Source organism: Tribolium castaneum, chromosome 1 (genome assembly GCF_031307605.1).
Source record: "Tribolium castaneum strain GA2 chromosome 1, icTriCast1.1, whole genome shotgun sequence".
NCBI lineage: Eukaryota > Metazoa > Arthropoda > Insecta > Coleoptera > Tenebrionidae > Tribolium > Tribolium castaneum.
In genome coordinates, this window is record NC_087394.1 from 29678103 (window position 1) to 29694330 (window position 16228).

The 16228-nt window shown below is 33.7% G+C and overlaps 1 protein-coding gene and 1 long non-coding RNA gene across 3 annotated transcripts in view; both read left to right on the top strand.

Moving 5' to 3' along the window:
• Positions 1 to 906: 906 nt before the first annotated feature.
• IRSp53 (Insulin receptor substrate 53 kDa) overlaps positions 907 to 16228 on the top strand; it is a 39857-nt gene continuing 24535 nt past the window's right edge. For both annotated transcript variants that reach the window (XM_008192787.3, XM_064354946.1), the window contains exons 1-2: positions 907 to 1164; positions 11871 to 12135. In XM_008192787.3, coding sequence (XP_008191009.2) covers positions 12091 to 12135 — 45 coding nt within the window. In that variant the 5' untranslated portion in view covers positions 907 to 1164; positions 11871 to 12090. The remainder of the gene's footprint in view (positions 1165 to 11870; positions 12136 to 16228) is intronic.
• Positions 12142 to 15258, top strand: LOC107397534 (uncharacterized). Its single transcript, XR_001574620.2, has 2 exons — positions 12142 to 14960; positions 15030 to 15258. It is a non-coding gene; the product is annotated as an uncharacterized LOC107397534 (long non-coding RNA).

Genomic DNA, 16228 nt, shown 5'->3' on the forward strand with positions numbered 1-16228 from the left:
TAATGTGAATAAAATTTGATTTCGCTTTGTGAGAAAATTTTGTGGACTGTTAGAAAATGTCCTGTGATGTGGTGATCGTTGTCCTGCGATCCTCTAGGAACTCTCTAGGTTCAGAATTGCTGTTCTAGAAAGACTATCTTTCTTTATCACAATTTTGTTCAAAAAAAATGATTAGAAAGACACGAGATAATAGAGACTTTACTCAAAATTTTGAAGATAAAATTATATGTTGTGTTGTATCTATTTATTTTTATTTTTTATTTAAACCGAAAAGGTTTCTTAATGTTACTTGTTTTACACTAATACCTGATTATCTGAAACGTCGCATTATCCGGAATTTCTTTAGATTACGCGGTATTTGTTCGGAATTTAACGAACATTGATAAAGTCTATTGAGCATTGGAAGAACTTTATTTTTTTTCAAAAATTTCACAATATAAAGATTGGGTAACGTTTTGGACATTGCAGTTCAAGACTAAATTAGGCACTTCTAGAAGTTGTAGAGCAACGACCGAATGCAACAGTGACTGATATCTAATATCTTCCATTGTTCCTGATGTTAAAAGGAAAGAGTTTGAACAAGAACTAGACAGGGACGAATTAAAAAAAATAAAAAAAAGTTTGTGTTAACCGAGGTGTTAACTCTAAAAGTCTACACTATCAATTTCGCTGACGTAACTTGAAAAAAATGGTTTAGAAATATTTGCAGCGCGACTTGTTTTGACCAAGAAGTAACAGTTATAATAAGCCGCAGCCTTGATAAACTGATCCAGCCTTCAAATAAATTGAAGCTCGGTTGAAAGCGCAAAGAAATTTTACAAGGTTTGCGAAACCGGTTCGCATTCAATCTCCGGAAAAAGTCCGGTGACAGATGATTCGATTGTCTATTTCTGTTTGGTAAGTTGTCTTCGGGTTTAGATGGTAAAATACTCAAGATGGTTAGAGCATGCCGCGCATGAGAAACGCTGCAATGCGCGAGTTCTGGGCGGGTGCGATTAGAAAGTGCTGTTCCCGTGGCGAAGTCAACGCGCGCGATTTAGTCTTTACGTGGACTCTGCGACTGTTTGCAGGACTTTGTATTTCCGATGTGGACCGAATCACGTGCATCGCAAAGTTTGTGAAATTCGTGCCAAAGGTGCCAGCGATTTTTTACGCGATTTATTGGTATGTCCACTTTGCATTTTATTTTCGACAACGGATGGTAAAGCGAATTTTCGTGTTATTGCCGATTAATGGGAATGTTGTTCGAGCGCTTTTTTTCGTCCTTTGAGATGATGCGGTCGCGCAAAGTAATAACCCCACAGTCCAAAAAGGACAAGTGACAATCTTACGAGCACTAATTAGCAATAATTACACTATTTGTTCAGAAAACTAAAAAATAGCAAAAAACAGACGGATACATTTTTCTTCCTTTGAGATGATGCGGTCGGGCAAGGGTAAATGACTACTCCAACAAGGACAAGTTTAATTAGTAATGACCACACCATACTCGTTTAGAAAAATAAAAAACATTTTTAAGGATGCAAGCAGATGCCATTATATTAATTAAAATCGGAACAAAGTCGTTTCTTACCAGTTTTTTTTTAACCAAAATTGGTCTTAGAAACTTCAAGAAAACTAAAAAAAAGAAAAAAATAAATACAAAAAAAATTGTTTATACTAGTTGAACGCAGTTTTTGTCAAAATTGGTCTAATTTGAGCGTCTAGCGGAATAAAATGGCCACAAAGCTATTTGAAGGGTGGGAGGAGCTGGTGTTTTTTAGAAAAATTGCCGCGGTTATGGGATAGTAAGTGTGTAGACAGAGGAGATAAATGCAGCGATTTAACCATTGAAGGTTGCAAAAACTCCCTGGAGCAAAGATTGCTTCATCGAAAGAATGGACCTAGGAATGTGCTGCTGGGGATTGGAAATCTTAAGTGAAGGGTACTTGCTTCAAAAATACGAAACTTGAAACCATCATGTCAGAAATGTGGTGTAACAAGAAGCTCCGTAGTCAATTCAGGATTACACCTTTAACCCCCTTTTAGCGCGCTGTCAACTATCCTGAACTTGCGGGCAGGTCTGGGCTTATCAAATGTGACAAAATGAAGCTATTTGGGCTGTTTGATGTTTACTCCGCCTATTTCGCTTTTTTAGGAACTTGTAAAAAAATCTAAATCGAAGAAAAGTATTAAACGGAATTTTAAATAAAACTTGTTTGGCAGTGAGCTGTTCTCATACCCAATTAAGTTTCTCATTTTCATAAAAGAACTGTAATATCGAGATTCAAGGATTACCGGTGGCATCTTTAGGATGTAGCGAAAAAGTAAGGTCAAGCAGGTGCTAAAAATATACTGGGTGGAACGGAAACATGAGATAACGGTAATACGAAAACTGCGAAAATAATTGGTGCTTTTTTCTAAAGTGATTTTTCCTGGTCTTATATCTTCAGATTGCTAATGATCGCATACTAAATGATTATTTCCGAGATCCACTTTTAACCTGGAGCTTTCACGTTACTAATGGACGCTGTTGCAGTGCCTGTATGGTCAATGCTCCTTGCGTAATCCCATATTTAACAAGGAGGAAGAAATTTGAGAAAGTTTAAAGCAACTGCACTTAGACGTTACCAATTACTTAGAATTCCATCTGATAACAACGATTGTTATGTGATTGTTGCTACTTTCAAGACTATCTGATGGAACCAACATATTCATGTTGTTTTTAGCGAAAAGTGCGGAACCATTTTCGTCTATTTTGCCCTTGCTGTCATTAAAGTTTAATGACTTCCTGATAAAATGACAGTGCAAATTACGCGACCCAAATATAAGACTATTGTCCAAATCGAAAGCAGTTTCTAACTGGTTGAACCAACTTTCAATTTTTTGCCTCAGTTTTTTGAGATAAATGCTTTAAATGCGAGGTCTCGTATTTCGCATAATGGTGAGAATGAATGGGAAAGGGTGTGGAAGCGGTCGTTGCAGAACAAGCAAGCCTGAAATTTTACAACCTAATTCGAAATTAAGAAACACGTTATTTTTCACTCTTGGATATCGGCATTTTATTCCATTAATCAATCACAGAGGCTCATCATGTGCCACTGTATTGATACTAAAACACTGACCCATTGTTGTTGGAGCAAGTTTGAGAGCATTCTGATGAAATATGGACGTATTTTCAGTGAATGAAGATGTGAATTTTATAAATATTTGCGATTTCTCTTTCACGAAGTGGATCAATGAAAGTGTGGCGTCATTTTAAAAAACTTGAACTATTTTCAAGCTTCGCTATGGGAAAATTTTCCTAATACGCTTCTCACATAAATACTAATCAAGGTTTTTCTAAAATAAAGACAGTGAAAATGATTAGAAAAACGAAATAAAACAAAAAATAAAAATAAAGATTTTGTTGTGTCACAATTCAAAAACATTTTGTTCAAAAATGGTTGTTTATCAAGTTGACTATGGAATTTTGACGGATCTGTCACTTTGACGGCATTCACAATTTAAATTAAGCGGCACATTACGTTCAAAGGTGACTTGATGAGCAACCATTTTTGAACATTATTTTGTGTTGTTCCATCTTCAAAAATTCGGAAAAGAACAATTAATTATTCTGAAATATTCATTACATTAGAATAGCATGAGACCTCCAAGTTACATGATCTTATTCAACAGCCATTATCTCGATTAAGTATAAAAATTCCAAAGGAGTTACATAATCAAATTTGCAATGTTATTACAGGATTTGACACGTTATACTAATACCTATTCATCTTTTTTCTCTTCACGACTACAGTTGCACAATTGACTAACACGCTGGAATTTGGTATTATCGTGAGGAAATTTATTGACTTAACACGTACCTCATTATTTTTTGAATTGTTTTGGAGTTCACTCGTGGAAAAAATGTTACGAGTTGAGAACTATCACGTATACCGTGCTTCTTATTATTAGGAATAAATAAAGTATTAAAAGATCCATTTCTTCGTTTTTCTAATTTGTTCACTTAGTTTTTCTAGAAAGTGATTTCATACTTAGTCCACGCCCGTTATAGCATTGCAAAAATAAGTCCATCATTAAATTTAACCAGCGTTAGGACTTGTTAAGGCCATCAACTTTTTTATCATGTTCCAGGAACAAATAAAATTAATTATTTAGAGTCACGCAGGTAATTTGTTAAAGGTTTTACCAAAATTATTACGGAGTTAGCCACCAAAATTGTCATAGTCGCTCGTCCATAAACTTAAGGTTTGTCAAACAAAAACCCAGATTAGGTTTTGGCGCACAAATATTCCGACCAATTTATTTTCTACCGCAGCACAACATGCGCTATTTTTATTTCAATGAAAGGTTTACAACAGCTAAACCGCAATGTATGTAATTAATTTTTTCAACACAACTTTCAGCGGCGGTGTTTTGTAAAACAATAATTTGGAGATTGGTCAGCGAAAATTAACTTATCTTATTGTCTTGTGAAAGTTATGGCGACTTTTTCCTTATTTCCCGTAAGGATAGAAAACGTGGATTGTGAAAGTTATTAGCCAAAGGAATGCTGAAAAAAGTTCTTCAGCTATAATTGGTCGGGCTAATCAATTAGGCTCCACTTTTCTTAAATCAATAATTACTAAACATATAATTTATTACACTGTGCTGATTGGTATTATAGCCATAGTTTAAGGTCAAGGCAAAAATTTAGTTTGATATCTTGTTGACATTAACGCTGCTAAAGTTAAGACCGAATATTGATTTGCACCAGTTACTGAAACGCTTTTAAGTTATATAACACAATATTCTTATTGTATGGGTTAGATAACTGTTACATAACACGCTCCTCTTATTGTGATTCATGTGAAACACTTAAAACATAAGGAGGCAACTTGTTTTGGAATTTAATATTCTCCTTCTACTCATGGTCACGATAATTAAATGCTTGAATTACTGTTCGTAGATTTGAAATTATAGAACAAGTATTGCAGAATGCAGTTACAATTTTTTCGCTATTTGAATAAAAAAACACACATAAAATTTATAATTATTTGTCACAACAATTTTAGAATTTCAGATTTAATTATTTCACGCCAGTTGCACTGGAATTTTTTCAGGGGTCATCGAAATAACACATAGGGTCGCTTTCAGCAACGCCACTTAATTTGACTATCGGATAGCACTAAGCTTTAATGAATGTGTCAAATTTCGGTTCGCACACAACACTGAATAAATCGGACAAGTCCACTCAATTTCTAATTGTACTTTTGTATTTTTTGCTGCCTGAAGCTGTTTAATATTTTTCACCCAATGGTAAATTCTGGGCAACTAGAGGTCCAGGTGTTGGGCGTAACTGGTATGTTAGAGGGCAATAAAGTGTGTAATATTAACGGTAATAATAAATTTTCATGAGCAAAGTGCGTAGTATGGCTGTAAATGCAATCAAGTTTTTGCTTTTAGTATTAATGTATGCAAGCATTATCGAGTGCTTTTCACAATGTAACAGTTAAGGTCGTTTAGTGCAATTATGCCAAGATTCTTTCGTCAGGAATGTACCGGAGTCACTGCAGAGAAGCTCTGTAAACTGCTAACATAGTGAATGATTAATCTGAAAAATCAGGCAGCGATAACCTAGTTGCACGTGAATTATTTACAATTATGTATTTTTTACAGTTACGTTGATTGTTGCGTAATTGTGCTGCAGATGCAGTTATTAGTTTGCTTCACGTTCGTGGTTTAACAATTATTTTAGATTAGACTAATTCCAAGTTGTTGCAAACTCCTGAATAATCACTGCTGCAAATTGATGTTCCTAATTTTTCCCAGTCTAATAAATTGCAAAAACAATTGCTGTGTTCTTGGAAGTGCATAATTTTAATTACCGCACTGACATTGCATTCCACTGTTCGACAATAAATTTTTCATCTGTTTAGCTTTATGGTGACAAGTTGTTCAATTAATTGTGTTTGTGTATAGTCAGCTGTTTTGGTAATGACATGCCTAGCTAGTGACCAATACCTTCACTGGTATGCCATTTTCAAAACAGTCGGGTGTACTTGTTACACCTTTTCGTACCTGCTGCAAGATTTTTGCTGTTTTCAAGGTGTATTAGTCATGTAGTAATTTACCACCGACTGCTAATAACTTTCAGTTATTTCAATGACATTTACCTACTGACAACAACAATTTTAATCGAATTACATAATTATTTTCTGCGTTAAATGCGAATAACTATGCAAATAATTTATCTGCTTCTAATTACCGTTACAATTATGCATACTTATTGGATAAATGTTCAGGTTCAGATCGAGCCACACCAAGTGCAATGTTATGGAATTTATTTGTCTCCAATTAGAAAACTTGTGAGGTAGTTTTCGTATCTTCGATCTTAGTATTCATCACATTATTCACATTACCTCATCTAGAATTGCAATTACTAACTGTAACTGCAGGCACACCACAATGTGGCGCTCCCTGGGTCGGGTTAGCAGTTTCACAAACAAGTCTTGATTATTTTCGGAGTTTTATTAAATCGTCTGTTTGATAAAAGTTGTCCGGTTTTCGTTAAATGTTCATCAAAGCTTTTTCAGGAATTTGCAGCGAGTAGCTGCAATTTCAAAGGTTGCTTATTGAAAATTTTAAACATGGAACTGAAATGAATAACTGAAATTGATTTACGTTCCAGGTAATGGCAAAGTTAAAGCTGCTTTGCAACTTATGCCCGACCTTACGTTGACATGTTTTAACTCGAGCGGTTTCGCTCAAGGTGCTCTAATACAATAGGAATTTATAATTAAAAATTTATTTGTCAAAAGGAATTTATTTTTTACCTATTGTTTAATAATCATGGAGCAGGAATGTCATGCTCCGACTGATTTTTCATTTATTAAATGCTAAACGGCGACCGGGAAATGATTTGCCATCTTGGAAGAACGTTGCTGTAATTTTGCTCATTTCAGAACTGCACTGATGATATAATGAATTGTTTAGCTCACGATCGTGGAACAAGTGAAAGTTGTTCTACAAAAGTGCGATCCGATAGTGTAACAGACGAAATGTGCTTCAGTATTATTAAAAGACGCCAGATAAGATTACTACCTTCTTTAATTAAATTTAATACGAGAAACTCCGACTTTTTCCTGGGCTCCACTTACTGCCTCAATATAAAACAAGGACTTGCAGAAACTCCACTCGGATTTAGAAGAGAACAGGTGTGTCCAATAAGAGTGTTGAAATTCCAACAAGAATGTCGTTTGGTATTTATTACCTCAAATCAGTTGTTTTAAATCTCGTGAGAGTTTGCTGGATGTATTGCCTACATCAAGAGTAATTGACTTTTTTTTGAAAGCCTGTGGTTGCTCCTTGTTTGGCCTAACATCTTTCGATTCCTATTTGTGTGACGATTTAACGCTGCCTACAGCTATGTATTATTTCTAATTTAATTTGTGATAACGATACGTCTACATGATGCTACGAGTTAAGATACAGGAAATTCACTCAAGCAAAAAGCCAGGTTGTTACGCTCACACGATTTCTCACAAGTTTGCCATTACTAAAGCGTCAAACGATGAAAAGAGCATTTCTCCCGTAATAAATTTTAATAAAAAATATAATATACACCGCGTCACTTAAAATTTTCGAGGCTAATGTCCTTTTGTTACGGGAGAACAGAGATTCGCAATTTTTCATATTCATAAGTAGGGAAAGATTGATTTAGTTCTTTGAACAAGCTTCACATTCAAATAAGAAGATGCGGAAGTAGAATATGGTAATAACAATAATGTCCGATTTCACTAATGTTGCCCAAGGATTGTGAATAAGATTTGGAACATTGTTGCAATTTCTGCGATGGTTATTGTAACATTAAGCTAAACATAGCGTTAAGTTTTTTCGGTGTAACAACAGTTAATGGATTTCTGAGAGTAATAGTTATTATTATTCTAATAATTCTTACGTAAGTGTGTAACAGATGTTTGAATTTATTTCTCGATATTTGCCCATCATGGGTTTTTCTTTGTCGTAATTAATTGTATTTTATATATGTTATATATGTTTACATGTTTTGGATTGTTTTTCATTACGTTTTTGAATTAGTAGAGTTATTTTAAGGAAGTTTTCTTCAGTTTTCTCTATACTGTTTAACCTTTTTCGAAATATTTAATTTTTTTGAAAATTTTTGAATTTGCACCTGTCACTTAAAAAATCGGTAACTCTCTTAGTTTTAGAGATTTCGAAATAATATTTAGAGAATTAAAAGAAAAAGCCCATATCTGTTTCCCAGTGTGTTCAAAATTGGAAAATATGTTAATAAACCCAAAAATTTTGAAGGTAACTTTGACCAACTTCAAGTACCCATAAGTTATTTTTTTCAAATGGGATGTGACAATTTTTATTTCACTAGATGGAGGAGAATTTTTTTCTGCATTGATTTGTATTAATTGCCTATACCTATCTGTGATAATTTTCTAGTTATGTTGTTTTTTTTTGACATTGTAGAAAATTTCTTACTAACCTCACCTATTTTTGCATAGTTTGATAAAATCATTTTTGATTAAACAGGCAACAAATTATGTTCAAAATTGTGTTGTCCGCCCTGTGAAAACTAAATAAATTCATTGAATGTTGGTTTAACAAACTTTGGTTTTTCACATTTTTTCTCTAGTTTCCGTGGCAATCTTTGAGAAAAGGCCTATGGCTAATGAATTTGTCAATCCCAACAAAAAGTTATTGTAACTTGGAAACTATTAAACCTAAGTATAGGGAATGCTAATACAGATCGTTGCAGAATTAAATTCTTTACGATTTAATGAAATAAAACTTGTGGCATTTTATCTGAAAAAAAATTATTATACCTGCTTAAACTTCTGCAAACTTGACTCTAAACATTTGAAGTATGTAATTTTTTTTAGAAATTTGAAAACACTAAAAGAAAGATCTAGGCTTCCTCTTTCAAATGAGCCAAAAAGCATTTTCAAATCTTAAAAAATGGCAGAGTTATCGATTTCTGAACTGAAAGGTGCAAATTCAAAAAAAAATTAAAAAACTCTAAATATTTCGTAAATGCATAAATTTAGGTATAAGGAAAGCTTATGAAAACTACCAAAAACGCATTAAAAAATATAGCTTTCCATTTAAAATAGGGAAGTTCATAGCGACCTCTGATATAACCGGAAATGTCACCATCTTAAAAACAATTTCATTGAGCAGGACCTAAGAGATTATGGTTGTACACAAATTTTCAGATGACCATTATTATTAGAACTACCAATACTTCTAATTTGGGATTTAGGCGGACATCCTGTATTTTGACGTAAAACTAGCTAAAGAGCTAATCTTTGTTATGATATGAATATTTAGCTTTCACACAATAAATTTCGGTCACGACATGAATTATTACATTATGCTTTATTTAATTCATGAGATTCTTTAATGTTATTCAACCTGTTATGCCTACTTGAGAAATTTTGGTTGTGAGACCAAACTAGTAGCGGATTTACATTGACAGATGTTAGGAACTTAGGCATTTCTCCTTGGATTTCTACATTAAATATGTCAATGGAGGTGCTTGTCTTGAGAATCCTATTATGAATTTTATTAGCTTTCACACAAAACGTGTTCAAATAGCAGGAGAGCTCTCGTTTTCGTTCTCGATTTAAATTCTAGCATTTGAACAAATCACAGGAAGACGAGTAATGATAGTGTTCGATTAACCTGAAGAAGTGCATTTTTGCGTGACTTGGCATTTGGAAACTAGGCAAATATTTTTAAACGAGTATTCACGTAAAGTCAGCACTGGCATTAAGTAAAAGTTGCTGGAGTCTGAGAACGTTATTCGCCTGACCTATTCCTATTAGCATTTAACATTTCGATGGCTAAATAAAGCCCTAATGAAAGCTAGACATTTTGCAAAGCAATATAGCAGCGCTCTGGGAATACGCTATTGGCGATAATTTTTGGAATTGCAACAAACATTGATTTGGGACTGCAATATCAGTTTAACTAAACATGGCTGCATTTGTGGTAATTAATTCAAATATTGAAAAATACACCTCACACTCTTCTGCGAGAGAGCTCTCGTACACTTAACCACAGGAATTCAGGTTTTTCAGACATGCAATATATGGTGGAGTTGAAGTGTTGCTTATTACTTGTGTGTTGTTCCATTTACCAAATCCTTAATTTACAGCAATGTACCTTCTAGATAAATTACGATTTTAATGCAAAACTGCTGTTTGGGAATTGGATACAATAAATCTGCACATTCCAAACAGCAACAAGCGCTACTGAATCTGGATTTATTGGTAGCTTCCAATAAAAATATTTGTTTATCAAATTAAGCAAATATTAATTCAATGATTTTGTAATATCGTTATTTTTATAATGCACTTTCTGTTTAATCAGTGTTTTCAAATGACCGTAAATTTGTGGCGACCAAGAGACTATTTTTATTTGTTCAAGAAGAAATCCAATATTTACGCATCTTCAATGTCAGACGATCATCAAAAGTGGTCGATAATTTCAAACAAGGAATTTAACAATATGTTTGTATTTTATCACAAAAATTCATCAGTGTCAATAATTCAAACAAACAGAAAGTTTTACAAGAAATGCGGTTTCAGTTTTAAGTACTGAAGTTAGCGGACTGTTAATGATTGTTGGTTGTAAAATTTACGACATAAAATGTGTACTCATAAAAATAATGGAATAATAAAAAAAATCAATTCTAACTTTGAGTATTTTGAGTGAGAGATACGATACGTACGTAAGCAGCTAAGTAAAATTTCCTCAAGTGTTAATATTTTATTTAAATTTTTAACAGGATTAATCCAAGGTGTCTTTATTTATGGCATCATTTGTTAGTTAACTTGAAATTCTTGCTTTTAAATGATAAAAAATTACTTGCTTCAGATACACGTAAATTACAATATTGTACTCGTACCTACGTACATAGTTTGACATTAGTTGGATGAAAATATTTGAATATGTAAATACTTTAAATGTAAATTTGATGTTTCCCATGAATTGAGTAAGGTTTAAGTGATACATCTTCTTTAATTTGATTAATGTAACTTCAAGAGAAAATTTATAAAAATAAACTCCGATAATTATAGTTTGTGAATTATAAAAGGATAAGCGCCCCGCCCCTCTGTGGGTTTAATTGATGAGATCGTAAGTCACACTGACACATTTTGGTTTTTCTGATAATCACAGTAAGTGATTATTATAAAATTGAATGTGAAAGCATGCCTAATGGTGCGCTGAAGTTGGAATTAATGACTGAAAAATTGGAAACATCGTGAAATCATTGACAAATATTTTTACTGTCATTGTGCTTAACAGAACCGGTAGAGCATTCGTCTACTTAACCATTGTACAGACAATAGTTTCAATTAATCGAACTTTCCCCTTTTGTTCACACTGTGAGTATGGAAAAACTGAAAGAAAGAGCATTGATTTGCTGGTAATTAATTCAATATGTGTCGATTAAGTTCTTGCGCAACCTAAATACACCATTAGCCATTGCAAAACGCCAATTAGCAATTTTTTAAAATAATTGCTGTAGCCTCAAAACCTGTGGCCCCATTGTGATTTACCTGAAATCGGTAATTGCCTAGAAAGTCCCAGAGAAGACAAATAATTCGATTCTGCGAGTGCCGTTAATCCCTTGTCACTATAATTCCAAGCCGAAGAAAGCTATCTTCAATCACTGAAGTCCATCGCTATTCTTATGCGCGCGGATATCAGTGAGAGTTGTCTTAGTCGAAAGTGGTTTAAGGAGAGTCTTGACCCTCACGTTATGAAAGTTAATTCGATTTTCACATTATCTCGCGTGCACCGGAAATCACATGAAAATCCTGCCTGCCCTATAATGCCTAACGCTAAATGAATTTATCTCGTTGCAGATTGGATCGAGTCCGGGGCTCAATCTTCGTTAGAAAGACAATTTAAGCCCGGATTCTGCATCATTCCCTCCGTACAATTAAAGAAGTGGGATATGTGTTAAATAAATTAGCGCAAATAGTGGTTTAAATTCGAAAAGAGAGAATCGGTGCTGTTTCCGTGCTTGTGCCATGAACCCCAACTAACTTTGTCCTCTGAGCAACGTCATAAAACTGCTTCGACATGGAGACTGAAGAACTCATCAAACTCGTTGATGGAATTTACAAGGTAAGTGGGATTGTTCCCTGTAATTAGTCCAATCGAATTGAGTTTAGGCAGGCTTGGATTACAACGGATGGGCTGTTTACCATCAGTAGTTGATTTAATTATTTTTGGGAGTTTTATTTAATTATGGCTTAATCAGCTTTTTTCTTTGTTTCTGATGAATTACCGGAGCGCGTGTCGCGCCAACTTCATCTAATTTCAATTGTTCAAGTTTAAGACACAGTTTTAACGATTCGAATTTTTTAGTTTTAGTTAGGTTTGTTAATGTTAGTGACGCTAACAAACCTTAAAACTTGCTAATGATAATGCGATTAAGAGCCACGCCCCATTTATTTTTCTAAACTGTTCGCCTAATCCTAGTTTTCCAACCATAAACGAACCTTTGTAAAATCTTGTTTACGAAGGAGGGATTTTATGGAGGTCTAGATATAAAGTTTGCGAATGATTCCAAGATAAAAATACGCCAAAAAGCCCACTCTGTCACTACTATGTTTGTCTTTTGATGACTAACATGCCCTAGATATTTATCACCAATTGTGAAAAGGAATATCATTAATTACCTTATTCTTCTCGATTTGATGGCAAGGTGAGCTGCGACATAACTCGCTTTGTCTGTTCTAAATAAGGACAAATAATAAGGTGCAGCGTAATGCATGTTAATACAACAATACATCAATCATAATTGCGTTAGTTCCAAGTTGGAAAGAAATTTTGATTGAAATTAAAGTCGATAATCGCGAAGTTGCATCTAGGAGAAACTTTGTACTTTAACAAACTGTAGGTGTAGCATATCGAGGATTATCTTTATTATTTATAACTTTGAACAGTGATGGCCTTATTATAAAGGTGAGTTATTTTTTTATTTTCTCGACTGAAAGCAAAAAATTTTATGTCAAAAAAGATCCTGACAGCAAATTGTGAACTCTGGGGCTAAATTATCATTGACTACAGGGTGTTCCGTTTAAAGTACCTAAGTTCAACCGTTTTCGAGATATTTATAAATTTTTGAAAATTTTTGAATTTGCATCTGTCACTTAAAAAATCGGTAACTTTCTTAGTTTTAGAGATTTCGAAATCATATTTGGAGAATTAAAAGAGAAAACCTATATTTGTTCTTCAGTGTATACAAAATTGGAAAAGAAGTAAATAAACCCAAAAATTTTATGGTTAGATTTTATAGTCAAGTACCCATAGGTTAATTTTTTCAAATGGGATGTTCTAATTTTTAGGAGATTTTTTTTTTGCATTAATCTGTGTTATCATTCCCTATACCTATCTGTGATAATTTTCAAGTTATGTTGGTTCTGACATTGTAGAAAATTTCTTACTAACCACAGCTGTTTTTACAAAACATTTTTAAATAAACAAACGACAAACTCTGTTAAAAATTGTGTTGTCCGTCCTGTGAAAACTTAATAAGTTCACTGAATGTTGGTTTAAAAAACTTTAATTTTTCACATTTTTTCTCTGGTTTCCGTGGCAGCCTATGAGAAAAAGTCTATGGCTAATGAATTTCTCAATCCCAACAAAAAGTTATTGTAACTGGAAAAGTATTAAACATAACTATAGGGAATGCTAATACAGATCGGTGCAGAATTAAATTCTCTACGATTTAATGAAATAAAACTTGTGGCATTTCATTTGAAAAAATTGAGTTATGGGTGCTTAATCTTCTGAAAACTTAACTTTAAACATTTGGGGCTTGTTATTTTTTTAGAAATTTGAAAACACTAAAGGAAAGATCTAGGCTTCCTCTTTCAAATGAGCTAAAAAACATTTTCAAAATTAAAAAAATGGCAGAGTTATCGATTTTTGAACTAGAAGGTGCAAATTCAAAAACAATTTAAAAATCCAAATTTTTTTTAATAAGAAATTAAAAGACAAGATCTCTACACCAATCTTTAGTTAATTAGAAATCGATCCACTTTTTGGTAACTGTGACCTTGAGTAGAAAAGTAGGTGGGTTTGTTTACATCTGATGTATCAGATTCTGTAAGCTTTTTGGTCAAGACACGACATGCGTTTCATTTTAACACACATTGAAAGACAAGGACAGTGTATTCAAATTAAAATTTATATTTTTAATAATTACTATGTTGTTAATTTTTAATCCTCATCAATCATTAAATTCAATACTTGGGAACTTGTTTCCAGCGTTTTTTGTCTTTTAACATAATAAAAGGCTTTACGTCTTGACTATCAAAGCTGTAACCTTAGTATAACGACCCAAGAAGCTCTTATGTTTCCTAATAGTCCACTGTTACATAATGGTGCATTAATACGGTAGAATCCGGTTATAACGAAGTTGCATGAGAACTTGAAATTACTGGATTACAACCGAATTTCGCTTCAGCCGGAAAAAAATTAAACTTGATAACTGCCAATTTACCCAAGTGTTATTACACGTACGGTGAAATAATTTTGCCGCACTGGGTTGTAAGTAACTGTCCTGCCGGCAATTAAGTCCTGCTGAAATGTATCAACAGATAGGTGCGGAAAGTTTATATTTTTATGGCAACACAAGTTGGCATTCCATCTCCTTTCACTCTGTTCGTCGTTTTGTATTCAGACCGACAGCGACATCGCAAGTTCGTTGAATCGGAAACTATTCTGTTCGTTTTTGTTAGCTGTTCTTGTATCGACTATATTTACCGATAGGATGAATTTTTGCCAAATATGTCATAGATGTTTATGTCGCATTATTTATTATACTTCAGCATGAAACGCTGAAATACCTGCTTGGTCGCTGCAGAACTTTCAGCCGGTAATAAATTTAATTTTCAACCCACACCAAGGATTAATGACGGTGTTGTTGGAGAGGTTTGTAGGTTTGTATAGTAGGTTTGCATGCTATTTGTTGCAGCTTGTGTAGGAAATGTATACTACAGCCGTTGTAGGTCAATAAGATCACGACTACGCGGTATAAACAGGATAAGGAGATGATATTAGTCACTAGGCGGAGATCTGTTTATAGCAGCGGTTTCCGGGTTAATGCAACCTATTGCCCATACATCCAGTGATGGAAGGTGAAGATTATTTGATTAGGATGGCCCATACTTAATTATTCAGAACTTTGTACAATTGTATATTGTCATACTTTCCTGAAATAAAGACGAATTCTCTTCATTTTTTGAGGATAAATTTCCTTGCTCCCTTAACATTTCTTCTTCGGTTCTCAGCGATTTTAAAACCGTAGATATCAGTGATTTCGTTATAAAACCTGTGGCAAATACGTGCGTAACGGCCGAGCTTTTGCTTTTATCAAAAAATTTTTTTAATACGAATTTACGTTTTGTTTGAGTAGTTCTTAATTAAAATGCGAATAGTAATCGCTACAAAATAAATTAATATTGGTAAATTTGTAGCAGACTTTATTTAACGTAAATAACTCTTTACGGGCGGGTACACTAGAGCGAATTGTGGCAAATTACGGGAACTTTCATTAAATACCACTCGTGATTTTTTATAAGCGGACTGAAACTCACTTGTTTGAAGCTTCAGTTGCAGCTTTATTTGGATTATTATTTCGAATTTGAAATTACGTACATGTTAATTACTAAATTTCGAATTACTGAATTGAAGTTATTGTGTTTAGTCTGTCAAATTAATCGAGTGGAACAGTTTGTAAACTGTAAAGTAGCAAACTTTTAATGAGTGGATTTAGACGGATTCGGTTGCTATTTATGCGGATTTGGTGGTTTTACATATTTGAATAATAACATTATAGGTACGGCTTTCCCAGCGCCTTAAAACGAATGTCTTTTCGGTTTTTGTAATAAATAATAGGTTCCGACTTTTCTCATCGTGCAGGTATTCATTTTTTTCGTTGTTATTGTTTCACATTTCGGAAGAATTAGGCCATCACTCTTCTGTGAATACTTCCAGACCGATCAATTTTAACAGGGTTGGGATCAGTTGGAAACGCTTATTGAACAAATTGGTTTTGGGATTTGGTTTCAAAGGCAGGTTTCATCGCCTGTGATAATATTGTATTCGCTCAGACCTACCTATCTTTAAATATTGCATTATACAATTATTGCTACATCTGAAAGCCGGCCGTTTTGTCATTTTCTCATATCCTACAGTTATCTCGTGT